The 17047-nt window shown below is 39.1% G+C and overlaps 1 protein-coding gene across 1 annotated transcript; it reads right to left on the reverse strand.

The window, feature by feature from the left end:
* Positions 1–938: 938 nt before the first annotated feature.
* LOC103505781 (glycogenin-1-like) lies at positions 939–7730 on the reverse strand (the record flags this gene model as incomplete). The annotated part of the gene is made up of 5 exons (XM_026821021.1): positions 939–1064; positions 2178–2352; positions 2692–2818; positions 3302–3464; positions 7521–7730. Coding segments are annotated over 5 exons (801 nt in total), but the record flags the coding sequence as incomplete, so codon positions are not given.
* Between the last annotated feature and the right edge of the window lie 9317 nt (positions 7731–17047).

Here is a 17047-nt window from a genome sequence, read left to right on the forward strand (position 1 = left end):
TATCAGAGTTAGGGTAAGTAGGTACAACTATCTTCTTGGTAAAATAAATAGGTTTGTAAACTATATGTAGAAAAACATTGATCTATTTGATGTGGATTATTAAAAATAAATATTTTAGCAATAAAATTATACAGATTACAGGTTCTAAATCACAATAACAAAGGACAGGAAGTGAAGAGTGTTATGCTAATGGTAAGGTAAGAAATTTTAAATTCAATCCAAGAACTAATAAAAAATTGATGAATTCAAAAGGAAACTATTTTTCCAGCTAAAAATCTTATTAATCACAAAGAGAGTTATGAATCTATTTTTAAAGATGTAGGTATTTGTCTCAAACAGAAATGAAATAGGTAGGTAATTTTGTTGAAAACTAATAAACTTCAGAAACACACCTTCACTTGAAGAAATTCTTCTACCTTGATTCTTGATGTTGATGCACACAGCGCGTTCTACCAATGTAGGTACCCTGCGTTCTACTGCAAATCACAACCGAGCCGTTTCTGAATTAAATTTCAATCGAATAAACATAATTATTATGATATTATGTTAAATGAATTAACCATTTAATTCTAGGAATAATTAATTAAAATTAAAATGCAAACCCCCGTCCGCGACACCACGAATAGATGATTTTTTTTACTGAATTTTTTTTTTTAGTTGATTTGTTGATTACTTTGATATTTTTTTATTTCCCCTGAATCCCCTGACCCCAGACGTATTTCCCCTCTTCTCTCTGACTCTCTGTAGGGGAAAGCGGAGGTTGTTGACTCATGCAAGAGAACTAAACTTGGTGCTTGGTGCATAGGACCGTAGTACCAGAAACCAGACCACAAGGACTAAAGGAAATAGGACCTGCCTGACTGCCACGGTGATGTATGTAGTGGTCAAACGATCCTGGTAAACCGGAGGCTGTTGGTTTAATCCCTACAAGACTGTTTTTATGAGGGGGGTAGTATAGGAGGCAAAGGACGTTGGTCAAAGGAGGGTGGGGGAGTGGGAAAGTATTGTTCTAACAAAAGTTCTACTGAAGACGTGTTATAAAGACTACTGAGGCGTTGAACAGTCTGCACAAATCAGAAAACAAAAACAAAAAAATCTAGGTGAGAACATCCATGCGGGTGAATTTACAACACAAGGTGAAATACTAAGTCGCATGATGCGGTGGGTTATTTTTAGGTGGTAAAATTTTAATCAAATATTATTTTGTTTTCTAATTCAGAACTTCCATATTCCAAATATTACGAGAGAAGTGGGACACACTGTCTGAAAGTCTAAATCAATATGCGTGCAAAGCTTTTGGATCATGCAGGTTAGTTAACATGAAAGGTGCAAGTCAAAACCCCTCAGCAGTCTTTATACTGAACTTCACTAAAACATTAGGTTAGGTATATTTAGGTATAAAATACATAATCTCAACTCTTTTCGGATATTGTGAGTAGGTATGCTATCTAATCAACCAGGGATGTAATCAAGATTTGGAAAACAAATTACCAAACAAGAGATTTATAAGAGGCAAGCAACTTTGTTTAATAGGTATTTTTATTTTTGGAAAATAGAAAAGAACTCCATACCTACATATAGATCCTCTTAAAAAACTGCTGAGGAATTTTTGAATAGGAATGTAAGGATGAGGCATGCAAGGACAAGGAATCAAGGTGTATTATTGCGAAATATAAAAAGGGAATTTGTGAATAGGGAAAGCAGGAAAGTGCTCAAGCTAAAAGCGTACCTCGCCTTAAAAATGACCCTTTTTTCGTAAATGTTTTCAAAGGTGTCCAAAGTGGGTCACTGTATAACGGTGATCTATTAGCAGGGTCTAAAATAACATCCTGAATTATTTTCTACATTTCTAATTTTCTACTCTCAGTTAAAAAGCATGCAAAAAATGTAACTAAAAATAGAAAATCTATGTAAACAACAAATGAAACAAAACAAAGTGACTTTTTGGACGTACCATTTCTGTCGTCAAAGTGGGATGTACGTGTACCACAAACACGTCCCACCACAGTTGCAGATAAAGTGGGTCACTGTATAACGGTGATCTATTAGCAGGGTCTAAAATAACATCCTGAATTATTTTCTACTCTCAGTTAAAAAGCATGCAAAAAATGTAACTAAAAATAGAAAATCTATGTAAACAACAAATGAAGCAAAACAAAGTGACTTTTTGGACGTACCATTTCTGTCGTCAAAGTGGGATGTACGTGTACCACAAACACGTCCCACCACAGTTGCAGAAAGTTGGTCAAATGAGAGTCACCGGACAAGATAGCTCCCGTGGTAGAGTCAAAATGTTGCAGCCAAGGCTTCGAGCTACCAATGAAGTGAATGATCTTCACTTTGGAACCAAACCTGCAAAATTCGAGGATAATTTGGGAATCTGTCCAAAGAATGAATAGCAACCTTCTTTCTAGTTCTAGTTTTAAATCGACAATACTTTGTTATTGTTACCTACGTCCTTTACGTCTAGTAGAATGAGCTACCTCTCAAAACACGAAGAAAGTTTTGCAGGGCGGCTCATCAAAATGAGTTCGCTGCAGCGTTGAAATAACTACACTCTAGAATCCAAGCGAGTAATTATACCGTAGGTATCTCTACAAAACTACCAAAAGGTCGACCCAAATGTACCATCGAATATTTTCCTGTAAATTTGACCCTAATAAATTTGACCCTGTAATTTGATGGACTTACTGTTTGAGAGCTGGTAAGTAAGAGTAGGTAGAAGTGGAACACATGTTGTAAATGAAAGGCAGTCGTTTCGAGCTATCGGCTGTGGCCCAATCACTGAAATACAGATTCAGTAGTCCTTGGTCTCCACCTGAAATAAATTAGAGGTGCAAAGGCATTAGTGTCAAAAAGGTATAAATTTTAATACCTAATCAACCATTGATCGCTCAGTCTATCGATTCAGAACCCCAACATCTAGAAAGCTGAAATTTTGTAGAAATATTTTAAAAGGTGTGTTCAAACATAATCGACTGGCCGTGGTCAATCCATGTTGTCGAGGCAGTGTGGACGGTTCAGTCGACATCGATCGATGGCCGGTGGACTATGTGTGGACAGTGGACACACCTTTACATATTCTAAATATGCAAAAAGAGATGATTCTGCTGAACTCTATAAACCGATCTCTAATAGTTATAATCAATTTTCCGTGGCGAAGAACGGGGAATCAGCTGGTCTTTTAAACTGAGGTCCAAAGAGAAACAATTAAATAATGTAGGTTTTCAACAAACTGCTCTAAACATGGAGCTTCCAAACGACACAGCACAAAATTAATCTTTTGGCAGAGTAATCTTACCATCGAAACTTCCATTGACTAGGGCGAATTCTACAAGTGCATTGTAAGTGCTCTCTGAGGGTTTGAATACGAAGACTCCAGAGTTGAAACAGTCAGGCCATCCGGCATCAGGAGCAGCGGACAATTCCTCTCTATCAAATAGTTCATCACAGTTCTGCACAATCTGGAAGAGGAAGGAAAGATGTAAATGTAGGTACTTGTAAAACCGCGTCCATAGTATTGGACACTATGGTCAATCGTTAAAACAAGAAACGAGTTTTTGATTTCTGCTACAGTGGTGTAGAAGAAAATTACAAGTACGTGGGCGAGCTGATATCGAACGACATCCCCTGCAAACACTTCCACACTATAAACTGCGTTTTCATTCCCACAAAACCCTTTGATCTCGTCTACTTTATATGGATCTTGGTCGATTGTCAACGCACCTCTATACGAGTGCCTCCCTACGTTAAGTAAAAAGCATCCTTATTAATTCTAGGATAGATGATGATTTGATAATACTGGGATTAAGCTCATCAAATAGAAATACCTATTTCTTCAGAAAGTCCTAATTAGTCTTAGCAACATCAAGTGGGTTATAATGTAGGTATGTAATTTCGTTCAGGACAGCCACACTACTGTCAAGTCACGTGACGTAACGTGATGGTAGTGTAGCTGTCCTGAACGAAATTACCTACAATATTATGGGAAAACTTTGACTACTTGTTCCTGACTTCTCATGACTTCACGTGACGTGATGGTAGTGTGTTTCTTCTACGTTTAGAGTTTGAGTAAATGGGTATGGGCAGTTTTCCACCATTTCTTCAGAGTATTTTGTGCGTCTCGACTTCGCCTACACCTTTCACCGAGTATAAAAATACAAAATACCCCACTATTGACGGCCTACGACAAAAGTCGTGAAAACCTCAGTGATGTACTTAGTGGTTAAGCATGGTGTAGGCGTATAGGTACTTCTGATGAAGATGGAGATTGGTTGGTAAGTTGTAAAATTTATCGAAGTGGGGGACGACATTTGTGACTTAAAATCGTCTATTTATACAATTGAAATTTATTTTTACCCATCTTCGTAAAACTGTCTCTTTTTTAGAAAGAAAGGGCTATCGTAGAATTTTCCCTTCCCGTTCGTTCAGCGTAGAGTTTTCTCTTTTCGTTCAAACATAGAGCTCCATCGTCTTGGGAAGGGCTATCGTAGAATTTTCCCTTCCCGTTCGTTCAGCGTAGAGTTTTCTCTTTTCGTTCAAACATAGAGCTCCATCGTCTTGGGAGCGGAATACAGAGGAATACCTATTGCATAAGAGCGTTGCCTTCAGTGTATGGCGTCTACCAGCTTGGGTTAAATTTAGACACTGTGTTGTGTTGCGTCTAGTGGCTATATGGCGGATTTTTGTACACGGGATGCTGGTAACCGACATGAGATATACGAGCTTCGTATCTCTTAGCTGAGATATTACACTTACGTTGCCATACCTGCTTAGATAAGTTTTCCTTTCGGAATGTCCGCTCTTCTGCAGCTTGTTTCGACTCCTCTGGCGTGATAGCGCCTGTACTTTAGACTAAACCAGAGGAAATCCAAGATCGCCATCGGAATTGGTTCCGTTTCCCAAAGGAAAATACAACTATATACCCCTATTTTCAAGGCAAAGATCGAAAGTACCCAACACTACTGCTAACAACTGATCAGACACCCTTTGTGAGCCCTCTTTTCCTTCAGTCTATTGTTGTTTTATGAACTTGTATGATTTTACTGTAAAATAAAGATTAAATAAATGGTAGAAATATAAACACAGAAAGCAGGGTGGATCAACGGTATGTACAATGTACAGAAATCGGGAAACATGGCCCTACCGAATACGCCACTGTTCTTTTTCTACTTTGAGGGAAATAATTTGTATGAGCGCCTGAAAACTATGTGTGTATGCAATGTGCCATGTTTGTTTGAATTGTTATCAAACTTGCGCTTTGCTTATAGGTACAATAGAAAGTTAGGCACTTATACAAATAATTAATGACATAAAATAACCAGTACCTACCTACTCGTCCTCATCCTCGTAGACAATAAAATTACATTAATATTGTTTAAATTGATTAGGAGCATGTGAGATGGCATGAAACCTGAGCTGTTGAAATAGTTTCCCTTAGAAAAGACCATTTGAAATTTTGAAGCATTTCCAAAATTGGAATTCCTACAAAAAATTAACAACATTTTCCAGTGAAATAGAGGAAACCAAATTAATCACATCGAAGGTATGTTTTGTTTTTGATATGAGATGAGAACTTGATTTAACTATTAAGTTAATCTTTTACTCTTAGACGAACATAATTTTACTATGTAGATACCTACCTGCCTACCAATTTTTGAAATCCACAAATTAGATACCTAGTGCTCTTTCAGCTTCCTATTATAATTCTAAAATGGCATCCCTATTGTAAGCTATCACATAAGAAAATAAAAAGGCATTTTCGTAGGTAAAAATTTTGAAATTTATTTTCAAATAAAAACATGAGAAATGAAGCAAACTTGGTCGAAAAGATATGAAATAATAATTAGGTACTAAACATCTAATGAGTATTAAAAAACAATGAGTATTTCGGGTTTTGGGCCTTTAATAGAATAGGTATCTTACAAATGCCAAATGCTGTATTCTTATTTTGTAATGAGTATACCTATAATTATGTCCTGCCTCTTCAACATAACATGATAAATTACTCGTAGGCATATCCGAGTAGATGAGTATTTTTTTTATTCTCCCAAACTAACATAGTGAAAATTTAATATTAAGTTCGTTATAAAGTGGTAAGGTATGAAAAGTGAGAAGGAAAGAAGAAACAACATAATAAAGTGTATTATTTAGGTATCCAGGAAATGTAAGAACTAGAAGATCACAAGAAATCTGAAAAAGAAGAAGTCCTATATGAGGTAAGACCGATCCAATGAGAGGACCAACCAAAAGCAGAGGTAAAAAATATAGTATTTAGGTAGGTAAATCAGAATTGACCAGGACGAGATTTATTTTTTGCCCTTGCCACTTTTCCCAGCGTGACTGTCTTTGCTGCCTTTTCTCTTGGGAGGTACGGGAGGTTCAGAACCGGCTGGTGGGGTTTCCGGTACAGACGGGTCAATGTCGAGCTTCTCCAGTTTGGAAGCAACCACACTGAGCGGAGATTGTGGGGGTGTGGGAGACGTGACGATGGGTGTTGATGGAGTCACTTGAGGAGTACCTGGAGATGCAGAAGTCTCTGAACTAGCGGAAGAGACAGCAGGGGCTGCGGAAATTGTCACAGCAGATGCAATAGCTGCAGAGACTGCAGATGTGGGTGCCGCTTCGGCAGCAGCTGGGGTAGGAGCAGCTTCAGCAGGGGGTGAGAGGGGTGCTTCCGGAACAGCTGCTGGGACTGGCGCTGGTGCTACTTCTGGAGTAACTGCTGGTGCTACTCCAGGAGTAACTGCTGGGCTTGGAGCAGGTGCTACAGGTGTGGCTGGGGACTCAACAGGTGTAGGAGGAGAAGGAGCAGCAACGGGAGATCTACTACGATCTACTGCACGGTACACTTCGCATCATCTCCACACATCATGAAGACATTGGCATATTTAAATCCAATTGTTCTCGTTCAAACGTAAGAAAAAAAATTGGGACGCACAAACAAGTTGACGAAAATAGATTTCTGAATGGAAAGTAAAAGCAAGGCCAGTAGCACACCGGCCGCAGTGTGCCCATATCAAAATAAGGCCCTCTGATTCACAAACTTGGAATTCTTTCCATTCGTTTCATCGGGAATTTCGATGTTTGACTTGGGCGATGTGACATTAATGATTAATTATTAGTACGATGAACATTGGGGACAACTCATGTTTTCTGATACGAAAGCTGTACTTAGGTATACCTGAGACCTCGTTTTACGAAGTCGGAGTTGACTTCAATAATTTTGAATTGAACTTTGTACCTATTAAGTAGGTATCAATTCTGGTTTGGTAAACCTCGCTCTAAATGTGGCAAAAGGGAAAATTAATATCTGAATCTCCATTTGTATATTTTGTTAAAGGTCCATCGATCTCTTTAATTCGTCAAGCGGCCATTTCTCAAAAATAATGCCCCAAAAGGCTTATACCAGGATTGATGTCTACTTTTTTCCACGAAAACTTTAACGAATGTAACTGATAAAACATGGCATGGTGTCAGTTTGCCGCCCATGGAGGTAGTAGATAGATACATATACTTACTAAAACGTCTGCATCCAAGAAGACGCATTTCGAATACTGGGTGAGCCTCCAGGCGTGGATTTTGGTGAAGGTGATGCCCAGATCAGGCCTGGACAGAAGTCTCAAGTTGGTTTCATCTCTGGAATCGAACACATCCACCTCTTTGACGAAATTGAAAACCTTGAGGAGCTCATTTCTGAAATCAGACAATGCGGTCGGGAATTCCGTGATTTAGTGAAGGAACCAACTTATTAAATGACAAAATTATTGAACAATAGGTAGAATATGAGATGTAGTTGGTTTAGTTACAAATTTATCTAGCCCAGCATATCGCAAATTAACTTCTATTAATGGCGGAATAAATACGCGTTTTAAATCAGGAGGTTCCTTTTGCTTCCAGTCACCGTTCAGATGGGCCATATTTTCCTGGCTGAACTTGAGTTGCGTTATCCGTAATACGGCTGGCACATCAAAGTCGAGAACCGTCTGGTTTCCACATTTTGCTTTATTTTGTGTCGGGGAATTTCTTGTCGATCCCCAAAATAGAACACTCCACATTACACAGACCTAATAGAATAATTTAGTATACACAATATAATTTCACACATAGGTACAGCTCCTAATGCGTATGAATCGTTCGTTGCTAACGTAACCCACGCTGTACCTGTAACACGAAACATCAATTCTATCATCAATTAGATAATTCACGGCGCGAACGACATGTTGTAACACATAGTTAAAGCGCCTGAAAGGAAAAAAAAAATAGATAAGTCAGCCTAGTTTTAGCTTGGTTGGTAACGCGTCTTCCTTGTAAGCGCCATGTCGCTGATTATATTCCCCCCGGGGCGGATTTTATCCTGAACGGATAATGTTCGTTTCCGGAACGGCTGGCTTTCTCCTATGCTGTCTTCTTCTCTCTTCGATTTCAGGACGATAAAACCTTAGCAGTTATCAAACCTCTTAAGTAGATAATAATAATAATAAAATCAATTGAGAATTGAGTATCTTCATTCCTGTATGCCGTGTAGCCTTCATGCCAGGCAGGATGGCCTGACCAGCAAGGAACGACAGATTTGTAGAATGGAATAGAATATCTTATATTATAAAATATGTACCTTGTTTATCCTGCTGGGATAGGACTGCAAAGTCCCTTTACCTCCGCAGTCTAACCAAGGTCTCCTATCTATAGGTATTTTGACATACACATTATGGGGAACACACATTACAGTATTGGAAACACGTGAAGTCTACTTTATTAAATCAATCAGCCAATCACACCTAATATTTGTGGTTTGTGGCCCTTTTCCAATATACTGCCTTCTTTCTTAGGAGGGCAGAGTTGTCTGGCTGACTTGACTAAAGGAAAGCGGTAGGCAAAGGCTCTATTAACAAATCTGACGTTTTTTCATGATTTATTTTTCCAGACGTCAGACCCTAGTATTTACACATGGCTTTACCAAGCAAAATTTGGCGGCGTCAAACGAAATTTAGCGCGTGGGCGGAGAACCTTGAACCCCCTCACAGCAGCAGCCGAAACCGTGACAATATTTCGTGAACAACACAATGTGATATGTGATTGGACGCTCGTGATTTTCCCACGGCGTAGATAGTGGAAATCGTGTATAATATACACGATATATTATACACACAGCAACATATTGTGCTGTGTTGCTGAGTGGAATATGTTGCGGTGTGGAATTTCGAAGTCATGCAAGATATTCGTCCGCGACTAGCAGTATTCACGCTTCGAATCAGGAGGTCCAATACATGTAAGATGAAGAATTGGAGATGGATAGGAAGTAGAAATTGACTTTTGCTTCCAGTCACCGTTCAGATGGGCCCTATTTTCCTGGCTGAACTTGAGTTGCGTTATCCGTAATACGGCTGGCACATCAAAGTCGAGAACCGTCTAGTTTCCACATTTTACTTTATTTTGTGTCGGGGAATTTCTTGTTTATTTGTCGATCCCCAAAATAGAACACTCCACATTACACAGACCTAATAGAATAATTTAGTATACACAATATAATTTCACACATAGGTACATACTACATATATAATTTGTGTACATCTAGACATGATTGAGAAAATGAATACAAAATCAATACGAATACGACCCCTCTATAAAATAAGAACTGAGAGTGATAGCAACTAGGCATTCCGACTATTCCGACCCTTTTGGGGGTCATATAATTAGGTGGTCTGGTCCAATTTTGTTTTGCTGATTGTACTTGAAATTGAAAATATTTCGTCTCACATGACGTAACAAGCTGGGCCCGTCCCTCCGGGAATTTTTTAGCCCGTAGTTTACTCGATCGTGGTTAAAGACTATTATTACTCGCACTGCGTGCTCGGGAGGTCCACTATAACTTTTTTTTATTACTATCGTAATAATAAACGAAGGACGGGCTAAAAATGGAACGCATTTGGCAACTCACCCATCACCCTGCCCTCAGGTACCACCCCACCCCCCATAACCTCTCTGTCTAGTGGCGTATCAGTCATGGAACCTAGGGATTGTAGGGAAGCACCGTGTTTTTAACCGCATCCCTTTCTCACGCCCCAATACTTACTTATTACTGACCGAAAATAGTAAGTGATTATTCAACCTGGATTCCAAGGCTATTAGCAGAGTGGAGCCGAGAGCAAAGAGCATCGAGCACGTAGAGGGAAGCAACAATCTAGGGTGCCGGCAGCCCAATCGGGTGACTGGGGAAATTTGGCGGCGTCAAACGAAATTTAGCGCGTGGGCGGAGAACCTTGAACCCCCTCACAGCAGCCGCCAAAACCGTGACAATATTTCGTGAACAACACAATGTCATTGGACGCTCGTGATTTTCCCACGGCGTAGATAGTGGAAATTGTGTATAATATACACGATGTATTATACACACAGCAACATATTATGCTGTGTTGCTGAGTGGAATATGTTGCGGTGTGGAATTTCGAAGTCATGCAAGATATTCGTCCGCGACTAGCAGTATTCACGCTTCGGGAATCCGCAGTAACATAGCGACGCTTTGTTAGGACGGGACGGGTACATAACGTAACAAGCTGGGCCCGTCCCTCCGGGAATTTTTTAGCCCGTAGTTTACTCGTCCGTGGTTAAAGACTATTATTACTCGCACTGCGTGTTCGGGAGGTCCACTATAACTTTTTTTATTACTATCGTAATAATAAAGGAAGGACGGGCTAAAAATGGAACGCATTTGGCAACTCACCCATCACCCTGCCCTCAGGTACCACCCCACCCCCCATAATCTGTCTAGTACAATCGTTTGAGTCGTTCTGACTTTTTACTTTTTCAAATACACTTCAAAACGAAGGCCAATTTGGCAAAACATCGATACATTCTTCGCAGTCACCCTAATAAAAATAATTGAATTCTTTGCAGTCGAAATATCGATGGCATTCCAATAAATACATTGTGAGTTTATTGTTCAAAGTCTCTTACTTGAGAAAAGACCTTCTGATAGGTACAATTCAGTAACTTTTGCAGTAAACTACTTTTAGGTCCTACCTAGGTACCTTCTGATGGTAGCTATTGCTGGTTCCTTATCCTCAGGTCGACAAAACCGAGTTTCCAGTTCTACAGGACAAAACCTAATAGGTACATACCTACATAGGTTCCATTATACCTTTGGGACCCGCAACCCCATAAAGCCGATCCGGGGCGAGCCACGCCGCGGGCGAAACTTTTGAAAATATTGGTCTACAATCTTCAAAATTCAGTCTCATAACCACACAAAAAAGTAAAAGGGAGCGTGGGGTATGAAAGTGTTAATTTTAATTCAATAGATAAAAAAAAACTAATTTAATAATAAAAAATAATTTTATTGACCTGATAATCCATATAAAATAAAAGCCTTGATGTCTTGACGTTACGTAGTAAGGTGAACTCTATAATGTGGCTCCCTATTACCTATAACTAGTTACATCATATTCCTAGATTATAAATTTACTTACGAGAATTTACATAGGTAGGATGGTAGGTACATATTACAGACCTACAGGTAGGTACATAAAAGTATACTGTATCCATTAAAATGTAATCTAATAGTTAAAGCTCTTGAGAAAAAGTTATTCTCTCTTCAGGGAGAAGATACCCGTCTATCAAGAGTCGTAATCGTAAAGGGTGACTGCGGAAGTGCGGACTTCTTGTCAAACTTGAGAATAAGATGGTAAACAAAGAACCTACAAAGCGATACAATGGACAATACCCCTAACTTGAGCAATTTGGGCAAACTGGCAACAAAAGTATCTTTTCCCTAAAGATTGCCCGTCGTTATCAGCGCTCCTAAAAATTTCTATCACAAATCGGCAACTTTAATATTGAACTCTATATCGGGAAGCTCGACACTATAATATAGCGTTCCAACAGCCTAAATCAGGGGAAGTAACCCAATAATAGAGTTCTTCCACCCTTAACTTGTGGCACCCTGTCACCTTTTTTTTTCTTTTTTTTTCTCAGTGAAGAATCCAAACCATAGAGATGTGAACAAAAGGATCTATGTTCTCCGCACCACTCTATAGCCTAAAGGTGTGTCCAAACGTATGGTCGACCGTTCGTCAATCGACGAGGATAACCTATATGTTGTGGAGGCAGTGTGGACGGTTCAGTCCACATCGATCGATGGCCGGTCAACTATGTGTAGACCGGCTTTAGACCACAAGAAGATCAGAATTGTGTTTAAAGATTAAAGGTTTTGTATTTATATTGTTACCATCTGTATATCTGTAAATAAAGTTTGATCAAATTGTGTAATAATAATAATAATAATAATAAGGTTTATTCCCCTTCTGAAACTTTCAAGACACACCACTGTGACCACTGCCCTGTCTTGTCACCAATGCCTTGTTTGAAATTTGGCTGAGAGAATCATCTCATATGAAACACGTAGATTAATTTACATTGCGACAGTGGCCGTTTTTAACATTTAACCGCATCCCTTTCTCACGCCGCAATACTTACTACTGACCGAAAATAGTAAGTGATTATTCAACCTGGATTCCAAGGCTAATAGCAGAGTGGAGCCGAGAGCAAAGAGCATCGAGCACGTAGAGGGAAGCAACAATCTAGGGTGCCGGCAGCCCAATCGGGTGACTGGGTTCCGGCACCCTAATATTGAACTCTATATCGGGAAGCTCGACACTATAATATAGCGTGCCAAAAGCCTAAATCAGGGGGAGTAACCCAATAATAGAGTTCTTCCACCCTTAACTTGTGGCACCCTGTCAACATTTTTTTTTTCCTCAGTGAAGAATCCAAACCATATTAGAGATGTGAACAAAAGGCTCTATGTTCTCCTCCGCACCACTCTATAGCCTAAAGGTGTGTCCAAAGGAATAGTCGACCGTTAGTCAATCGACGAGGATAATCTATGTTGTGGAGGCAGTGTGGACGGCTCAGTCCACATCGATCGATGGCCGGTCGACTATGTGTAGACCGGCTTTAGACCACAAGAAGATCAGAATTGTGTTTAAAGATTAAAGGTTCATTCCCCTTTTGAAACTTTCAAGACACACCACTGTGACCACTGCTCTGTGCCTTGTCACCAATGCCTTGTTTGAAATTTGGCTGAGAGAATCATCTCATATGAAACACGTAGATTAATTTACATTGCGACAGTGGCCGTGATTTCCGAAACTGATCGAATTTAATATTTTGCTGACGGCAGCTATGAGGGAGGGATTTATGCTGTGAGGGTGGACGCGGGATTTATGCATTTTAAACAGGGGATTTATGCAATGCACGGGGATTATTGCAACTGGTAATGATGCAACTGATGCTGGATGGTCAATGGGGGAAGTGTGAATTTTATGCGTCTTATGCACCGATGTAACACATTCTTGTTACCCACGAGGCTAAATATAATTTTATGCAATAATATTTTGCACTTGCCCAATGTTTTATGCATTTGTACAAATTTTTGTCCGAAGAAGAAAAACTGATGAAACCTATTTATACGAAAGGGTCAGTGCCAAATCTTGCCTTTCAGATTAACTTTCTGAGCGTTCCTTACGAGTAGATATATGAACAAAGTCGTATTTTCATGAGGATTATTTTTCTAACAGAGACCGAAAGTTTTAGAATTTTTTTCCGTGATTTTTTATCCCCCACAAAAACACAAATGTGAAAAGAAGGCCAAGTTCCTATCAAAAAATGTCGGCCCTAAAAGTGGTGAGATCAGAAAATTAAGGCCAAGTCTGCATTCTGCATTCCCAATTTTTCGTGTCTGCTGAAAATGCTGGATCTCAATTCCTTCAACCTTCTCTCAATTTCAACTTGGCAATGTTTTCCTTTTATTTTCATGTTAAAAATAGGCACCGTATTTAGGTATTAATTTGAGAAGGAAAAACATTGCCAATTTGAAATCCGTAGAAATAAGTACTGGGCTTTTGGTGCCTTCGGGTTAACATCTCAAGGGAACCTTTGCCTGTCTGCTAATGTCACCTCTATACTAGACTAAGGACCTTTGAAGAAGTTTATTCAAAGCTGTAAGGACTATAAAGGTTTGACCTGGCCCTGGCCTCAGAGATAATAAACATCAGGCACGGACTAAAAGTCCATTATGGATTAGGATTAGGGTCTATGACATTATGGATTAGAATGGAACGATTTAGAGGAAAACGGATTCTGATCCTTGAATAAAGCGCAAATTTTCCTGAAAGATGGAGACCTGTGCTCCAAAATTCCTTCGGACAAAAATCGCGTGTTTTGTAACGTAAAAATCGGACATAACAAGGTGATTCTTTTTCGAGCTTGAAAAAACACATCAAACCTGAACTTTGGAAATCGGAGATCAGGTCTATTCGGATCAAAATTTTGTGCTCTGGCTCGTGGTTTTAACAAAAACAGTTTATCGATTAAAATGAAAATGTTATGACCTAAAAACTGACACAAGGTCAGCATTTTTTAAAAAGGTGGTTTTTTGGACATTTCTCGGAAACGAAGCCGAAGTTAGGAAAATGACCCACAGAACCTTGTGGGAAATGATGAGGTCTACCTACCCTGAGCCGTTGTCAGTGTTTTTCTGGTGCACCCTGTATATAATAGCTACCTATATCTACCTAGGTAGGTAGGTATCCACCCACTTACTAAATTACTAACCTAATAAACTACCTAATAATACCTATTCTTAAATTAATTTCTCTTGCAGTCTTTCTTTCTTCATTTTCAAAGAGAATTTAGCTTTCTAGAGCTTCCTTTTTATCGAGCCTCTCCTTTCCAAAATAATTTAATTAATTAAGATTATAGGTAGATAAATAGAGGGTGGTATAAGGTACCCATTAAAACATTTTGTAGTAGTCAATGTTCTAGATTTTTATCAAAAAATTGAAGGTGCTTTTTACTTCTGCAGCCACCATGTTCTACAATTCTAGATGGTACATAATGAAGCACCTAGAAGTTCTAAAGGTAAACATGGTACCTACTTCTAAACACCTACAATACCTGCATCATACAAACAATAAAAATAAGTTCGAATGCACTGCTTGAAATTTCTACATAGTTAAAAACTAATAATTTTTTAAACATTGTCAAAAAAGAAAGCGACACTCTTACCTCCCATTTTTGGTTGTGGAAAAAAAAAAATACAACAATTAATTTCTTTTTTAATTAAAACTGAACACTAAGTGACGGATTCATTCACTCTCCACTGTAGGCTTGTTATCACAAGGTAGAACTCAGTACAGACTGAGCAGCAAATAACCCTGATGGGGACGCCAAACGTCCAAAGTTCAAAATCGTGCGAGATTTTAGAGTAAATTTAGAAATAAGAGGAGGTAATTTTTTCCCCTGATGTTTATGTTCAAATATCAAACGAAAATTTCATCTGACAGTGGGAAAAATCCCACAAGGCATCGGTTGTGAGGGACAAGGGACAAATTGATATCTAAATAGATACCTGGTAGGTACCTACGTAATATTTGGACCTTAGAGAGGTACGTAACCTAGGTAGATATAGGTACCTAAAGTACCTACTATTATAGATTTATCTACTAAGTAGGTACTAATTTACGTCCCACGTGTCAGTATATTTGGATAATATTTTGAATGGAGTAGGTAAATTCACACAAGGGTTCTAAAAGGGGTACATACCTACCTATTAAGTAGGTTGGTTCTAGTTCTAGACTCTAAAGAGTCTGAAGAGCTGCACAGCAAATCCAAAACCAATGGAACCTAATCAACGCTAATACATCGGCATTATTTACATGGCGTGCCACCGCGGTTTTCTAAAACATAGATAAAAGGGTGAAAAGTACCTTTATCTTTTGGCTCTTAACTTTTACATATCTCTAAAAAAATATCTACCTACTTGGGGCTTAAAAAAATGGTATTAGGTGTAGACCGAAAAGATGGGTTTTCTTTTGTCACTTACCTTCATACGGTTTATGTTGAAATACAGGGGAAGACACATCTTTATCCTCTCCTCTAAAGAGTCTGAAGAGCTGCACATCAAATCCAAAGCCAATGGAACCTAATCAACGCTAATACATCGGCATTATTTACATGGGGTGCCATCGCGGTTTTCTAAAACATAGATAAAAGGGTGAAAAGTACCTTTTTCTTTTGGCTCTTAACTTTTGCATATCTCTAAAAAAAATATCTACCTACTTGTGGCTTAAAAAAATGGTAGGTGTAGAGTCTACACTGTAGACCGAAAAGATGGGTTTTCTTTTGTCACTTACCTTCATACGGTTTATGTTGAAATACAGGGGAAGACACATCTTTATCCTCTCTACTTTCTTCATCCATTGGAGTTGGACACCGAAATGACTCTCATCATTCAGCAGGCAAATTTCAATGTTAAATTGTCGAGGTTTTCTAGGCAAGAAAATTCTTCAATGTTAAACTGTCGAGGTTTTCTTTATGAATAGACAACTCATTTCAATGTTGAATTGTCGAGGTTTTCGTTCTAGGCAAGAGAAGTACCATTGTTGTCTCTACGCGGAAATGAAATGATATATGCCCAGGCAAGATTTGTAGTTTCTGTGCTATTACATGCATCAGCTGTAACATGGAACTTCAGGATAGAACAGAGATTTCCAAATAGTGGCACGCGGGCCAAATTTGGCCTGCCAGACCATTTTTGTGGCCTTCGGACCTTGTTGGGTGGGTCCCCTCGGGCTTGATTTTTGCTCTTTTACTATGGGGTGGATTCCGAAAATGGAGCATCCACCCCATCCTCAAAAGAGAATCTAGGTCTCCTCTAATGTGTTTGTGGCCCGCGAAGTACCTACCTGACAATGTAGCATGTGGCCCGCTTACATATGGAAGTTGGAAATCGCTGGGATAGAAAATGTAATTCCATACACCGTGTCTTTATTTACACTTGTAAGTCTTAGGTATGCCCGAGTATTTTGTACGACAAGGTTGCCTATAAAATTACCGCGTTTCAAGTACCTTTTGTTAGATATAGGTAGTGGGTAGGTGGCCATTGGAGTTGAAGATCCACAGGAATAAGGTCAATGCTGTAAGGTGTGTTTTACTGATGGGTAACTGAGGTCACTTGAAAACAGTCCACTGAAAAATCCTTCATTCCCCG

This window comes from Diaphorina citri, unplaced genomic scaffold (genome assembly GCF_000475195.1).
Source record: "Diaphorina citri unplaced genomic scaffold, Diaci psyllid genome assembly version 1.1 scaffold194, whole genome shotgun sequence".
NCBI lineage: Eukaryota > Metazoa > Arthropoda > Insecta > Hemiptera > Psyllidae > Diaphorina > Diaphorina citri.